We start from the raw sequence: 17,880 nt of genomic DNA, 5'->3' as shown, positions 1-17,880 counted from the left end.
TTTTCCAGCATCTGCAGTTCCTTCTTAAACCTAGTGGGAATCATTACTCAGGCACCCGATTGCAATGATACGATAAGAAATGTGCTCACCAAATATGCTGGTTTAGTGGAATTATAACCAGACATGAAAAATTTAGAAGGGCTGGCAAGTTGTCCAGTCCAGTGTTTATACAACATGATATGAAATGGATTATCTGTTCATCACATTGTTTATTAAACGTCAATGCTTCCAAATTATCAATTTCCTCCAATACAAGCTCACAGTTGAAATGATACTTAATTGATAACAATCAAGTTTTGTTGTTTGCAGCCTACACAAAATGGAAAATAAGCACCCCCCACCCCCATTACATCCAGCCTATTATTACATTTGAAACATCACACTAAAATACCCAAGAACTACTGCTTGGCATACTGTTGGATTTAGAAAAAAATTGTTTTCAGAAACAAATCCCTAGTGTACATTTATATCATTACTTGTATTGCATGGCAGGCAATGTATAATGCCAGAGGGAAGGGATACATTGCCAATTCTTCTTTGCCGTAAATTGACAGTATCCTGTTGCATACTGGCAAACGATGGAAGCAAGCAATTTGAGCTCAGAAGCACAATAGAAATCCAAGCAGGATAAAGTAGGATAACCCAGCTAAGATCAAAACCTTAAACCATTAAAAGGGTCAGGAGGGGGAGATAGAAGGTGGAACGGTGAAGGGAAGGGTTGGGGCAAGAGATCCACATAAGGAGCAGTTAATTAGCAGATCAGTCATGTGGTGAGAAAGGTGTAGAGGATAACCAAGGATGCGGGTAATAAATACAGAAGACAAAAGGTGGAAGATATGGAGCAAAATGTAGAACTAGAGGGAATGATAGCTGGTAGACAGGAACTGGGGAGCAGGGGGAAATTAGAAGACCTTCCCCATCACCTTTCTACCAACAATCTCCTCTTTACTCCAAATTGGAAGAGTTCAAACCCAAAATGACATGCTGCCTGCTCCTCAGAGTTTCTCTATTTTATTTTGAGGATTTCAGCATTTACATCTCTTATGTCTCCAAGAAACCTATTAGCTACTGTTTTATTGGAGGACAACACCATATTTACCATGACTGCACCTAGAGTGTGCATTAAGGGGGGTGCGTAGGATAATTAAGTAGTCTTAATTGGGGCTAGTGCATAACATCAACGCTATGATACCCAGCCGTACGAAGGAATGGAAGCCAAATTTAAAATAAATCACATTTTGTGGGATTATCTCCTTGGTCCCAAAAGTTCCCCAAATGCTTAAATTAACATCTTAATGCAGCTTTTAGTCTCCCTTGAAATACTAAAAATCATACCAACTACCAAAATACCATGTTTTATTTAAGTACAAAAAAATAAAGTTCTATTGGTTTGCAAAATTTGCACCAATGGTCTTTTTTCCTTTCTATACTGCTAACTCTGAACAGTTCCTTTACCCTAAATTATAATCTATTCTAATACAGAATTGAGTCTTTAACAGAACAAAACTGTCAATTAGCTGCAGAAATGTTCAAATTTGATTATCCAATGCATTTATTTAATTGACTGGCATTTAGAAGTCATGCACACGTAGGCAACGCAGACAGGCACACTAAAACCATTTCTTGGTAACCACACAGATCCAAGGCTCAAGAATATCATATTTCAAAACATTCAATAATGACATGCTCTTAAAATACTTCCTTTGGTCTTCTTACAAAGTACAGTCAATGCAGTCAACAAAACATTTTTCACACAGAACTGGGCAAGAACAAATCTCTTGTACCACTGTAAAGGCTTTCATTAACAATAGGCATATTCTTCCATATTTGCTGTTGACTATTTTTTCTATTCTAGAAATGATGCCCCATTCATAGCAATCGGTTTCAAACCTGTGATGGTAGACAACAGCAATCATGGTGGATTATAGTCCCACCTTTGAACACAAAGCTCAGGCAGGAATCTGAACTATGGTTTATAATTAGCATTTTATAATTCTGAACATGGCATAAGCATAACTTGCTGCACTTTTAGATCAACTTAGTCATGGAACAGGAGTTCAAAGGTAAGCGCATCTTAACCACAAAATAAAAATCAACTGCAATAAATGTTTTCATGACATGCCACAGGCTGCCTCTGAAAACATTCACATGCAGATGGGGAAGGAACATGTAACTATAACACTCTAGTTTGTTTTTTTAAATACCACTCGGCATGAAAAATATGTTAAACCAATTAGGTATTCAACAAGACAGATTGTCCTAAATAAATATTGCTGCAAACCACTATAGCGTTAAGGTAGGGGGTGAATATTTAAAGGAGATACGCAGGGCAATTTTTTTTTTCTATGCACAGCGGTACGTGCATGGAACATGCTGCCGATACAATTGCGGCATTGAGGCTGCTTTTAGATAAGCATGTGAAAATGCTGGGAATGGAGGAATTTGGATCACATGCAGACAGAAGTGATTAGTTTAATTATGCACCTTGTTTGGCACAAACTTAGTGGGCTGGGGGCCTGTTATTCTGTAAACATATAGATCAAGAATTTACAGGTGCAATTTGTAGTACTCATGAACATTCCACCATCCCCATCCTACAGATCGCAAGAAAGATGTTCTTGACGAGTAACCCGACCAGGAACATCATCAAAAGCTGCAAATGTTTATGGAACTGTTGCTGAAGTCTAGTTTGAACAACATTAATATACAATAGCAATTTTGAAAGTAACCAGTTGAACTTCAGAAACAAACCATAAAGGAACAATAGCATAAAGAAAGCACATCAGCGCCTCTACTTCCCGAGAAGATTATGGAGAGTCGGTATGTCAAGGAGGACTCTCTCAAACTTCTTCAGGTGCACAGAAGAGAGCATGCTGACTGGTTGCATCGTGGCTTGGTACGGCAACCTGAGCGTCCAGGAGCGGAAAAGGCTGCAAAAAGTTGTAAACACTGCCCAGTCCATCATCGGCTCTGACCTTCCTACCACCGAGGGGATCTATCGCAGTCGCTGCCTCAAAAAGGCTGTCAGTATCATGAAGGACCCACACCATCCTGGCCACACACTCATCTCTCCACTGCCATCAGGTAGAAGGTACAGGAGCCTGAAATCTGCAACATCCAGGTTCAGGAACAGCTCCTTCCCCACAGCCATCAGACTATTAAACACAACTTCTAACAAACTCTGAACTATAACAGCCTATTGCACTTTATCTGTTTATTTATTTATGTGTGCATGTGCATTAGAATTTCATTGTCCTATCAGGGACACATGACAATAAACTCTTGACTCTTGACAACCAGGTTAATTTAGGTTATTGTGGATGGGTTACCAAATTCTAAATATAGTGCAGATTCTTGTCCATACTGTCTGGAAGCTACAGATTAGAAGCATACTTTCCAATCAGTTATCAGCACAAGTTTCAAATCAAATGTGTACCGCTGTTCATGCTTCAAGACAGAAAAAAAAATCCATTCAGCATATACCCTGAAAGCGGTTGGTAAGCTACTCAGTCTGGCAACAAGCCAGAGAAGAAAAGGTCAGCTTCTTTACTTTTTAAAAATTCAATCTGCCAACACCACCCTAGGAAAACAGACATCCAAGTTTGATATCAACTGGTTATCCACTACTTCCAATGCACACCGAGATTGATTGCAGAATTTAGCTATTCGCTGAGCCTTGGAGAAAGCCAATATCCAAGTTTCTATGCCTAACTTACACCATTATTAGTTTAAAAAGGTGCATTGGAAACAGGAATTAAGAATACAGCTCTATTACAAATACAAAGGAGATGGGAGGGGGAAAGAAAAAAAAAATTAGAACAATCATCTTTGTTTACACCTTGTCCTTTTTCTTAAAGGACCCAACAAACATGAAATTCTACTCAGGTGTCTGTAACAAGCAGCTTTCTGAAGTGGGGAAAAACATTCAAATTTTTAATGTGTAGATTTATTCTTGGTCCATTTTCTAGACGCATTGTGAAGTTGTGTAGCTTTTAATGCAGTCTTGGGATACACAATTTGGAATTTGGAATGGTATCATTTTATATTTACTATTCACAATGATCATTGTACACCCTTCTGTTGAAACTGCTCAAGATTTACTACTGCTATGTTCTATTCTTACAAAATCTTGGCAGAGGTCACTAGTTATTCTTAATGGTCATAAAGGTATACCAGTTTAATTCACATGTTCACATTTACCACATGCTCAATTCAGATTGGTTAACATGCAAGCAGTATTCTCCCAATTAAAATGTTGGAAAATTCTAGGCTGTAGAATTACTTCCATTTAGAGAACAGATATCATACAAGATCATGCCAAACTTCAGACATTACTGGAAATACATATTTTGCATTGGAATTCACCTGCCAGAATCTCTGTACCTGTTACCACCACTGCCAGTTCCTCAGTGTTATCACTGGAGAATGTGTCTGTTGGACTTGAAGAATTTGGAGCAAGGCTCACGTTTCAAATGGAAAACAGGGACTGCTGTGTACTTTATTTCGCTGAAAGATGGCTCACCCCTGACCTTGCTACATATGTCCTAAGTTTTCTCCAGTCATCATGGATTATACGGATATAAGCAGGGTGAATGATTATGCCATCTGTTTTTTGGTTAATGCCTTGTAGTACGCTGTTGAGAAACTCCAAACTCTGCTCCCTTGACTTTGAATACTTGTTCATAAAATGCCATCCCTTTTGCCTATTGTGGAAATTCATCACTACCTTCTTGACAGCAGCCCACATTCCAACCAAGGTGGCACTCAAAGAATTATATTTGGTCGTCAAATAGCTTGAGACGGCACAAACTGATGCCCAGTCATCATCGATGACGACTTCCACTGAGCCAACTCCGGGACTGCAAGTCCTGCAAATTCAGGATGCTATTGATTGGTAAAAGCTCAGCCTTCAACACAATACTAAATCAGTTCAACCCTAAACTTTAGTTTAGGACTTGGGACTTCTATCTGCAACTGGCCTCTGGACTTTCTGACTGACAAACTTCAATCAGTTGGAATCAGATAATAAAATTTCCTCCATTCTGACCCTCAAATCTAATGCCTCTCAGCGTTGTGCTCAGCTCCATCTTCAACTCCCAGTACAACTTTAATTGTGTGGCCAAGTACAAAAACAGCTCAATCTTAAGAGAAGGTAAACAAAAATGCTGGAGAAACACAGCGGGTGAGGCAGCATCTATGGAGCAAGGGTATAGGTGACGATACTGGTCGAGACCCTTCTTCAATCTTAAGAGATATATGGAACTGCAGATGTTGGAATCCTGCGCAAAATAAAATGTTGGAGTAACTCAGGTCAGGTAGCATTGTGAAAGGAATGGATAGCCAATATTACAGGTCAACATCCTTCACTAGGGAGTCCAAAGAATCTGAAACAGCTCCAATCCATTTTCTCCACAGAGGTTGCCCAACCCTCCGAATTAATCCAATTTTCTGTGTTAAAATTATCTTTGTGTCTGCCAATGATAATGCTGCCATCAGATGGATCAACAATGAGTCAAAGTACAGGAAAGAGATTTTGAATTTTGTACATGTCAGAACAACCTAACCCTGCAATGTCAGCAAGACAAAATAATTGGTTGTTGACCCAAGGAACCGAGAGGGTGAACACAATCACATCCTCTTCAACCAAGTTGCTGCGGAGATGGTCAACTGCTTCAAATACCCAACTATCCATATCACCAATAATCTAACCTGGCCCCTTCACACTGATGCAGTGATCAAGAAAGTACATTATCATACTTACTTTCTTAGGCATCCGAGAAGATTTGGCATGCCCATGAGGAATGTCTGAAAAACACTTACAGATGCGCTATACTAAGAATTTTGACGGGATACAGCCTCGTATGACATCTGCTCTTGATCGACTGAACCTGCAGAGAATGATGAACACAGCCAAGTCCACCACAAGCACATTGTTTCCTTCCATCCAATCATTCTTCACAGTGTGTTGCATCAAAGTGACTGGGTGACTGCATTTTGGCCATTCCCTTTTCTTCGTTAAAACTATTAAGGTTGGAGGCTGTCGAGGGCAGACAGCCGGAAGTGATAACATCAGAAATGGTCTGAGATTATGGCCTGCTGCTCATCTGTGGGGTCATGGTCCAAGGGTAAGTAGGTGTCAGAGGGGTAGCGTTTTGCCTCAGTGTGGTCGAAGGTAGACAAAAGTACCAGAGAAACTCAGCAGGTGATGCAGCATCTATGGAGCGAAGGAAATAGGCAACGTTTCGGTCCGAAATCCTTCCTCAGACGTCTTTGTCTTTATCTTGATAATAATGTTGGGGTTGCTGCAGAGTGAGCAGAGGGCTGTACATTCAGCGGGGGGGGGGGGGTTAGAGTAGGTAAAGGGAGTGGAAAAGTTGAGACTGTTGATGCCATGCCAGTTAATAGTTTTAACCCATTCCTTTTTCTTTCTGCCTTCGGGAGATGATTGAGGAGCTTGAAAGCTCAGGTGTCTAGACTTGAAAACAGTTTCTTCCCCACCGCTGTCAGATATTTGAATCAAACATCTTTTTTTCACGGCCTCTTCCTAGAAGTGTTGCTAAAGTAAACTCTGCTTTATTCATTTAAACCATTATTGTACTTTAATTGTTTTCACTACTTTACATTGCATTGCACCACATCTCCCAATGGATTAATTATTATTCTGTTTATCAATTGAGCTTCAGGTGAACAAGGAATTTCATTGCTCCCTATGTGACGCAAACTAGTCACATAGGGTGCAACAATTATGGCTTAGGCATCAGCTACAAATTGCAGTTTCATGAAACAAAAGTCAATGCATACCATAATTCCGTCCTGACCTGCTCTAGTCAGTAATTTAAAAAATAGTATATTTTAGTCATTTTATGAGAACTGTCCAATGCTTGATTAAAATTAAACAGGCATGTCAACTCAGCGTGGAACAAATAAATAATGGACTGCATACCATTTAGCTCTGCATAACCTTTGAACAAGCCAGAGCAAGATTCTTCAAAGAATTTAACTGATTTCCAATGATACCCAAGACTATAAACCCAAACTATGTTTTATAAATTAGTCAATCAAATAATGGGAAAAAATATATCCCCTCCCCTATCCTGAAAGAAAAATCTTTATACCCTGTGGTAAAGATCGCAGAAAGTCTGTATGCTAACAGAGTAACTACTGCTAAGCAGCAAACATGGCCTATTAAGGGAGAAAAATTTGAGGCATTTAGTGGGAAATTCTGTTAATAGCTCCTCTGTGCCTCTGGCTGTAATTCAGAAGATGTTGTACATACAAAAGGTGACAGGCCGCACTGGAGTAGCAGGGAACATTTCAACGTCTTGGCAGAGATATCTTGTGTATATTTTAGCTTTCAACTATGATGCATTTCATTTGTCTCAGAAATAAAGATGTATTCCTCAGCTTGCATTATTTTCTGCTTGGCACATAGTATAATAACTAGTGTCTTGGCATCAATCTGGCACAGTGCCAGGAAAAGTGTAAGGGAGAATATACAACTTAATTCTGGCTTTCCATTTTAAAAACCAAATATTACGAACCAACATCCTTAAATTGAATAAAGATCAATTTAATCTTGATAAACCCTGTAGTTTAACAATGCCATGATAATAATCTCAAAAGCAAACAAACAGTGCACTCAAGTCCAAAGGCAGGATATTTTGGCAGGAAAGAGAAAATGGAGACAGGAGTAAAGATTATCCGTTACAATTAAGACCATTAATGGATGCAGTTTTCCGCTTTGACCTTTATGGCAAAATGTAAATGCCATTTTAAGTTAAAAGGAACAGAGCTGAACCAAGAACCAAAAAAAAAAAAAAAAAGAGTTGATTGTAAAACATCTAAGTTTTGTCAAAGCTACTAGTGTAACAATGAAAACAAGACAGACACTCAATCACCAGTCTCCCCCCCCCATGCCGGGACCCCGTTGTTTTCCCCGACCCCTCCCCCCTCACATTCCAACACCACTGGAGGCTCCTGCCACCGCCGAGGCACCCGTTGCAATTGAGGCCCAAGCTGCCACCGCTGAGGCTCCCGTTGTCACCAAGTCTCCCATCACCACCGCCGCCGAGGCTCCTCCGACCCAGGGAGGTCTCGCCACCTGGCTTCTCCACAGTCCCCTGGAAGGCCTACCAGGGCGCGTTCCGGTGGTTGGCGTTGCGGATGTTCAGTGGGTGGATGGGGCCACGTGCTGCTTCCCGGGATACTCCTGCCGCATCAGATAATCATAAATGTGGAAGAACCTATTCCTGCTTCCTCATGTTTCATTCATAAGTCTTGGTTAAGTATCATCTGGCCGACAAACTGCTAGGCCCGATTGTGCAAAAAAAAAAAACACACCTGTGTAATCCTTGCCCAAAATCCATGACCAGAACAGGTTAAATAATTCAGAAAATACAAATTCCATCATGTCACAGAATACAGAACAGATACAGGCCCTTCAGCCCATGTCCAAATTAAACTAATAATTTCTGCCTGCACATGATCCATCTCTCTCCATATTCATATACCCATCTAAAAAACCTCTTCAATCCCACTAACATAACCACTTCCACTGTGACCATTCCAGATTGAGATTCACGCTAACATCTCAGTTGTTAATCACTAGGACAAATACTTTGGCCAACATGCAAGTGTTGGGAAACAATAATTTAAACAATTTTGATAATCCTGCATTTATATCAGATCTGCAAATGTATTGGTTTTAATCTATGCTAGAAATGCAGGCACAAAAAAAATTAAAGCATTTATTCTAAATTTCCTGAAGGCATATTTGAAAGTTTCTTTTAAAATCACACGCAGTTTTAGCACTAGTTTGTGAAGCCAAATTCTACATTGAGGAATTCAAAATGTTTCTTTACTGCATTGTCTTGTCACACAGAAACATCAAAGTACTGTAGACTAATTTAAGCTGCAATATGGTGAAATAACTGCACTTCTCACAATCAAACAACATTGTTTTTCCTCACATCCTCTTGTGAGCATCCTCACAGTAATGAAATATCTAGTTAAACTCAAATCACCAATGCATGCTATGGGTCAGGTGCTTGTTAACAGTTAATAGGATTAGCATAGATAGATACTTGTTGAACATCCTAGGCCACAACGTCACCACCTGTCTTCAACTCCCCACCTTAGCACAGAGTGGACAGAACATATAGCCATGGAATTACCTACAATAAAACATCACAGCAACCCCATATACAGGTGGACCAATTTCACAAGTTTCAAAGTTGCTCTTAACCAGTCCCTCTGGATCAAGAGTAAACTCTGACCATAACAAAAGAACAGGAGCAGGACTATGCCATCAGGCCCTTCATTCCCGATCTCATTTATCAGGTTAAAACTTATCTTCCACTTAATGTAGCTATATTCCAGAATGCCCATTGAAGCAACTTAATGACCAATCATTCATAGCCCCAGAGTCAAAGGAATCACAATCCAAGTAAAAATGTGCTCATCTCTACCCTAAATGTTTACCTCTTATTGCAAGACCAACTCGATTCAAGGCAATTCACCCACACAAAATATCTTTGCCAAGCCCTGTGGGAATTTTGCATGTTCCAATGAGATCACCTCATTCTAAACTTTACTTAATGCAGGCCTAGTTTATTCAAATATTTTCCTGGCCCTTAACCAGTTCTCAATCCGCATCTGTATAAAATCCACAATTCCATGCATCTCAACATATTGGGCAACTTTCAGTTTTGGACCTTAATGTCATTAAAGACAAGTCAATACTGTACAGCACAATGTCATTTCCGACTAAGTTGCCAGACTGGTCTAGTACTATTTGCCTGCTTTTAGCCCATAACCCTTTAAACCCTTCCTTTTAATATATTTGTCCCAATATCCTTTAGAAGTCATAATTGCATCTATTTCTACAGTGACTTCAGCTCATCCTAGATACGGACTGCCCGTATTGTAATTGTATCGCTCATTACTGCAGCTTTCATTCTCCCCTAATTCTGAAGTATCTTTGTTCAATGATTAAAAGATACAGCATGGAAACAGGCCCACCAAGTCCATGCCAACCACCAATCACCTGTTTACACTAGTTCTACACTTTCCCACTTTCTAGCCCACGTTAAGGGCAATTTTCAGAGGCCAGTTAACCCTCACGCTCAGTTAACCAACATATGCAGTGTTACCAACTCAACTGTCCCATGCCTGCAATGTTCTTTCTAAAAGAGGTACTTAAGGGAGGCAAGGGTTGGGCAATAGGAATCTGGCTACAAAGATTACAATGGTACAAAGACAGCAGGCTGGTTAGACATTGCTGTAATCAGTTCCATGGAATTAAGCAATCTAACAAGATTGCAACCTAAATGATGCAATTCTTCAGTTTGTGCCCCACCAAGTGCCTTTTAAAAAAAGTATAAAATTATACTGTACTAGAAAACATTTTATTATTTTGTTCCAAAGTATTAAATAGGCAGCCAAGCATTCTCATCCTTTCAGAAAAGGATCAAGAAAAGACCTTTGAACCAAAGCTCAAGGTGTACTGCCAAATCATTCTTTATACCTGACTAACTCAAGCCAAATGAGGCTAGAGTACTCAAACTCTAAAGTAAACAGGATTCCGAAAAGTTCACACAACTCAAATTATAAAAGTTAAAGTAACCAATTTTCTTTACTCAAATGCAATTTACTGAATTGCAAGAATCAAAGTAAAACAGCTAAGACTGGGTCAACAATTCAATCAAACTCAAGAATCTGGAGCTTTAGAAGATCTATCATTAGCATCTGATCGGCTTTCTACCAGAAAACAAGAGGACTAATTTAATAAGAATGGCCAAGGAATTCAGAAGTTAATTAACCAAACTGCAAAGCATTCTTGATTTGGAAACTACATGGCCCAAGGAAGAAAGATGCAAGGCATCCAAGACCAAGGTCCATCAAAATACCCGTGACTTAAAGAAACAAGTGGTAGAAGGAAAAGCTCAGTGGTTCCAGTAACTAGCTGATAACTGCATTGCCTGGACTTTTCAATGCTGAATCCCAAAAACAAAGGGTTTCATTCTGAATCAAGATCAGATTTCTTTAGACATCCAGCATATATTGGACAAATAATTCAAACTTTTCAATCAAAACCCTGCCCTCGAGGCAAGTGTCCTCGCCTGATTCTCAGTTTAAAAAGCTACATGTTATCTGAAAAATCAGCAAGAACTTCAGAGATCACAGCATCACAACAGAAATACCCAAAAGACAAGACAAAAGAAAACAAATTTATCACCACTTCCAAGGATCAATTATCATTTATGTTAAAGTTAAAGTAATGAAGATCTAGATTTGAATTCCAGCACTATGCCAATTGCCTACCAATCTGCAGTAATCCCCACCCTAATATCTGCTGCAAAAACATGGATTATCTACACGAACATAGAAATGGAAATCATCTCCTACACAATTCAAACCAAGATTCCCAGTTTTAGAGATTCCAACAATTCAGCATGCTCTGGTCACATGCCCCGTCAAGCCGCTCCTCCAACCTAACATCAAAATGAACTGACTCTTCAACTTTCAAGTTCTGTGCTCTGCTGACCATCATAGAATAAAATTTAAAAAAAAGACAATTTTCATATCAGCTAACAGTTCCACAAAACTGATGACCAAGAGGAAAATATGATTAGAATGTTGCAAATCATGCAATTTCTACGTGGACTTGCAAAATGATTGTAAATCGGCAATTTTGGTTGCATATAGACATCAGTTGCTGGTCACCAGACTTACAAGGGTGTTAGCTGATAAGAAATAACGGACCCATCCCACTTTGCACCTTATCAGTGTGGTGGACTGCACAAGCAAATGATAAGAAACCACAAAATATGGAAAGAATAGTTTTAGATTTTACACTTCAGCCTCAAAACCTTCCCTAATGCAAGAGTAGATATGCATTGGTTAGTTGCATATAGACATTTTAAATTATTATGGAAAAACATTCACTATCACCACTAATTTGAGTCCAAATACAAATCACCCACAATATGCAAGGCTGCAGGATGTAAAGTTATGACTAAAATGTTGCTCCAATTGCATTTGAAACAGGAACCAAATGACACAATTAATGAAGCCAGTTACATAGAAAGTTTGAAAGAGTTATGGCTTTGCTTGGTGTTTTAGCTAACTACGAATATAAATGATTAAGAAAGAACTGCAGATGCTGGAAAAATCGAAGGTAGACAAAAATGCTGGAGAAACTCAGCGGGCGAGACAGCACCTATGGAACGATGGAATAGGTGACCTTTCCGGTCGTGACCCTTCAGAGTGAGGTGGGGATGGAGGGGGCTTGGCGATCGCTTCGCCCAACACCTCAGCACAGTTCGCATTAACGAACCCGATCTCCCCGTGGCTCAGCACTTCAACTCCCCCTCCTATTTCTAATCTGACCTTTCTGTCCTGAGCCTCCTCCATGGCCAGAGTGAGTCCCACCGTAAATTGGAGGAGCAACACCTCATATTTCTCTTAGGTAGCTTACACCCCAGCGGTATGAACTTTGACATCTCAGGTGGTTCTTGCTTTCTCCATCCTTCCCATCCCCAGCTCTCCCACAGCCCGCTGTCTCAGTCTCTTCCTTTCTTCTTCCTGCCCCTCCACCCCCACGTCAGTCTGAAGAAGGGTCTCGACCCGAAACGTCACCTATTCCTTCGTTCCATAGATGCTGCCTTGCCCGCTGAGTTTCTCCAGCACTTTTGTCTACCTACAAATATATGTTTGAGCTCAAGTTGTTTTTAAAAAGTATTCTATTGACTTACAAGGTGGAAAAAAACGACACTTGTCCAACTTCCAAATTAAATCTTCACTAACCTAAAACAGATGAAGTAACCGATTTTCACCACAAGACCTCAGCCTCAAATCTAGGTAAATTCTCAGTTACCAATGTAGAAATCTATTTTTAGTAGCATAAGTAGCAGTGGTGTCCAAATGCAAACAAAGACTTCTAGTACTTCCAAGATTGCATATAGACTCAATATATTATGTAGCTCTAGAAAGCTTGATCATACCAAGTCTCAGTAACTAACACAAGGTTGCATGCAACCTCCTGAAAAAAATATGCAAAATTAGAAAACTGCCATTTTTGCTGTGAGCATTAAATTTGCAATAACAGTTCATTTAAAATTTAAAGCCGACCATTACCTGAATGACTTCTCAAATTACTCGAGTGGCATAGAGCAGAGGCTTAGTTTACCATGCACTAGTTATTCATCTAAGCTTTTACAGCATGTCAAACAAATTAATGGTAATATTTTAAACCTTATTAAAAAAAAAAACTCCCCAGATTGGCTAAGTAAAGTTTGGGAAATAAACTGCAGGAAACGATTATATTATTTAAAAGGCAGGATATTTTTTTTTCAGAACTGGTTTAATTTCTCACACCACCAAATGTCTATTTCCATACTTTGACACTGCAGAAATATCTTGTCTCCCACAGGTTAATGCATAATTCTTGTTGCAACCAGAGTAGACCTTGCAGGCCACCATTTACAAAGATGGAAAAAAATTACAGGCAGATTGAGTTTATACTTTCAATTGCAAACTAGAGGGCCATATCAGAAAACTCTAGATTAAAGATATGCATTAAACCTTGGAATGTAGCTCTACTGGTTAAAAAGAGTGCACTTTGGATTTACAAAAGATTATAATTACTAAACCTCAAACTAGTTTTAAAAAAAATGAATACAAGCAGTCATTCCAAACTTTGCTAGCCCTGCATTTGAATCAACTTGTGCAGACTTTCTTTTCACATCAAATTAGACTTTGAGCAGATCAATTAAAGCTCTGAATTCCAAATAGAGAATGTTAAAAATGTCATCATGCTTTAAAGAAGATTCTAAGTTTGTACACTTTTTTTTTTTTTAATTCAGGCAAATCTTGGAATAAGTGGAACAGATAATTCACCAACCCAACATTCCATTCATGCTGGTAAATATCAATCAGTACAGGACAAAGTCAATCCACAATTAGGTTCAGTAGGTACTTTAAATGTAAAATGCGGACAGGCTACCCATTTTACTGCAACTATTGCTCCAAAAGACCCCCTCCCCCACCCCCCACCACATTAAAAGAAAAACAGGACCAGACAGTACAGGAAAAGGCACTTTGTCTCAATGTGTGTTGAACATGTCAAGTTAAACTAATGTCCTTTGCCTGCATATGATCCACATCCCTCACTATCCATGTGCTGATTTTGTTAAATACCAGTATTGTATTTGCCTCCATCACTGCTCCTGGCAGCCACTCTCTGTAAAGACTTGCCTGCACACCTCCTTTAAACTTTGCCTGTCAACTTAATGCTATGATCTATATTCTATGATATTTTCAACCATGCTTCTTAATTTTATATACTTATATAGGTCTTCCCCGAAACTCTAAACTTCCAGAGTAAACAATCCAAGTTCACCTAATCTCCCTTTATAGCTAATACTCTCTAACCCCAGCAACATTCTGGTACCTCCGCATCCTCTCCAAAGACTCCACATTCTTCCTATAATGCAGCTTACCCAAAGTTAACCAAAGCTGCAACTATACTTCCTGACTCTTACACTAAATGGCCTGACTTATGAAAGCAAGCATACCAGTCACCTTTATCTTGCGCTGCCACTTTCAGGGAGCTATGCACTTGGACCCCAAGATCCCTCTGCACTCTAATGCTGTCATGGGCCTTTCCTCTTGCATTCAACTAAAAAAGTGCAACATCTCACATTTGCTGATTAAACTCCATTTGTCAAAATAATAATAATAATAATAATAAATGTATTTGTATAGCACATTTAAAAACAACTCACGTTGACCAAAGTGCTTCACATCAGTGCAGGTACTAATTTGATACATACAAGGGTAGACAGACCCAACAATACATACATAAACTGTTTTCAGAAGGGCTCAAAACGTTAGGGAGTAGAAATAGGTTTTGAATCGTGACTTAAAGGAGTCGATGGTGGGGGCAGTTCTGATGAGGAGTGGGATGCAATTCCAGTCTAGGTTTGATACATGTAACATTTTTGATACATGTAACTGATCTATATCCTGCCGTATCTTTCGACAGCCTTCCCTCATTGCCTGCATCTCCATCAATTTTGTTGTCATCTGTAAACCTACTAACCAGCCCATCTACATGCATGATAAAAGCATAGATATTACAAACAGAGGTCCAAGTGCAGATCCCTGCAGAACACCACTGATCACAGACATTCAGCCAGAATAACACCCTTTCACCACAACCCTGTCTTCACTGGGCAAAGCAGATATGAATCCAAACATCTAGGTCACAGCGAATCCCACGTATCTCAATTTACTGGATCAGCCTACCATGAGGGACATTAGCAAGTATCTTACTAAAATCCATGCAGCCAATATTCACTGCCCTACCCTCACCAAACAGTCATGATTTCAAAGAAGAAAAAAAAACCCGACTCTCCAGTCCACCAGGACCTCATCTGAGACTAGAGAGAATATAAAGATCTTCAAGGGCACTGCAATTTCCTCTCTTACTTCCCTCAATCGCAGGGATAGATCCCAAAAGACCCTGGGGATTTGTCCACCTTTACTTTTAAAGAGGGTCGAAATACTAACTTCTTGATTTCAAACTGTCCTAACATAAGAAGCTCTAACAGTGGATTGATAAAACAATGTTACAATAGCTTTTGCTTTATTAATTCAGTTCATACACTGGCAATTATTGCCCATCTTTTTTGTCTCTCGGAAGTACGACCTGAACCAGATTATTATAATTACCGCTGCTGAAATTAACTTCTTAAACAAAATTTTAAATTTAAATTATTTCTGAAATGAATAGGACTTTGTCATATTGGGATTCCTACTCATGTGCCTGGAATCAATGATCCTGAACTCTTGACAGCTAGTACGAAAAAATGCATTTCCCACCAATGAAAATGGCTCCATTATGGAAGTGTCGGATTTTAATCCAAACAGTTATAGATAGAGATTTCCCAAGGATTGGTCACTTTACAGAATCCAAATTTAAATGTGCATTAAAAATGCATTACCATGGAATGCTTTCCAGTGACAGAATTAAGTGTGCACTACATTAATAGCTTAAATGATAATTTGAAATCACCCAAAGTTCCAATGGTACTCTCACCACTACGCTAAATTAGCATTGCCACTGGCGTATATGTTCTAGGGCTGAGGAAGGCTACAAACCAACCAAGAATCTCAGATGGGTATTGCATATGTCCCAGAGTAAGGTAGTGTGCTCACAAAAAAAACTGAAGGTCGATTGGAGTTCTGCTGTAGACAATGTATACAAAATTACAACAGTCTGAAGGGTCTCGACCCCAAACGTCACCTATTCCTTTTCCCCGGAGATGCTGTCTGATCCGCTGAGTTAGTTACTCCAGTTTTTTTGTGTCTAAATACATTATAAGTTTTTCCACAATAATATCTACCCCTTCCAGTTTGTCTTGTGTTAATTCTGGACTATTTTTCATGGCTGAATCACTAAAACAGCAATACATTAAAATGCATAAGTAATGCAGAAGATTCAAATATATTTGAAATTAATAACATCCTGTGTATTGCCGACAGCATATTGTTTTGAAATGAGATCAGTTGGTACTCGAACTCAAACCTCACAATTCTCCAGTTATCCACAGTAAACTAAACCACAATCAAAAATTCAAAAAGATAGACACAAAATGTTGGAGTAACTCAGCGGGGCAGGCAGCACCGCTGGAGAAAAGAAAAAAGTGACGTTTCGGGTCGAGACCCTTCTTCAGACAATTCTTCAAAAATTCAAGACGAGTTTGTAAAATCCAAGTCGTCATTTCCACGAGCGGTGTATAACGCAAGTTACTGCACGAATATCTTGATCTTCGGGTTAAAAGGCGTGTCACGCAGCTACAGTAAGTAGTTGCGTGTATGGCTTTATGTTCTGTACACACCTAGAATTTATGGAGCTGCAGGAATTTAATGCACTCTCCGGCAAAAAAAAAAGCTGATGACGTTTACAACTGGACAACTCGGGAGCTTTCCCATTAGGAGGAGAAAGAAAATCATTTCCAGCAGCGTGTGTAGAGTTGGTGCCATTACTTCGGCCCACCTTTGTACACGGGGAGAACCTTGCCCCGTCCGTGGGCCCTACCCCACCCCCACGATCGAACCAACCAACCAACCAACCACCCACCCGTCCTGGGCCCGGCCTTGCCTTGCCTTACCTTCCGCTGTTGCCGCTCCCAGGCCGGGTCGAGCAGCAGATCGCGGTCCCAGTCGTCCTCGGGCTGCATGTAGTCGCCATGGTTGCCCTGCTGCATCTGCGAGTTGGTTTCGTGATAGTCCACCATGTCCGAGCCGAGAGCAGCAGCTGCTCCAGGTGTCTGACGACTGACTGGCCGTCAAACAAAAAAAAAAAACTAAACTAAACAACAGCAGCAGCGGACACGGGTTCACAAAAAAAAATTCTTAGTTTTGATCTCCCTCTTTTTTTGCTTCTTCCACCCTTTAGTTATTATTATATTATATTATATATATATATATATATCTGCGGAATCCACCCCCCGGCCACTCAATTCTCCGCCACTGACTGACTGTCCGCTCGCGCTCTGCTTCTTGTGTGCCTCTTCACTTCCGCCCGGCTCGCGCCCGCGCCGTCACGTGCGCGCGCGCGCGCAAAGATCCAACCCACGCGCGCACGGGTGGGAATCCGTTTTAATTTGAAAACGCTCCCGCGCGCGAGCTCAGAGCGCGCGGCGGAGCTCCGGCCCACGTGACCGCCTCCCCGAAACCTTTGCGCGTGCGCCGTGCCTTCCGCTTCGCCCGGAGGATGTCGGGAGTTGTAGTTCCAAAGCGGTTCTCCTCAGGTTAGTAGGTTCTCCCCCCATCTCTAGCAGTTCGGAGAATAAAAAAATCGTTTCTTTTTGT

General features: G+C 40.2%; 1 protein-coding gene across 2 annotated transcripts in view; it reads right to left on the bottom strand.

The window, feature by feature from the left end:
* LOC129714148 (alpha-actinin-1-like) overlaps positions 1-17,567 on the bottom strand; it is a 76,740-nt gene extending 59,173 nt beyond the window's left edge. For both annotated transcript variants that reach the window (XM_055663642.1, XM_055663643.1), the window contains exon 1: positions 17,178-17,567. In XM_055663642.1, coding sequence (XP_055519617.1) covers positions 17,178-17,303 — 126 coding nt within the window. In that variant the 5' untranslated portion in view covers positions 17,304-17,567. The remainder of the gene's footprint in view (positions 1-17,177) is intronic.
* Positions 17,568-17,880: the final 313 nt, after the last annotated feature.

This window comes from Leucoraja erinacea, chromosome 38 (assembly GCF_028641065.1).
Source record: "Leucoraja erinacea ecotype New England chromosome 38, Leri_hhj_1, whole genome shotgun sequence".
NCBI lineage: Eukaryota > Metazoa > Chordata > Chondrichthyes > Rajiformes > Rajidae > Leucoraja > Leucoraja erinaceus.
The sequence above is the reverse complement of the archived record's forward strand: the minus strand, read 5'-3'. Positions and strand labels throughout refer to the sequence as shown.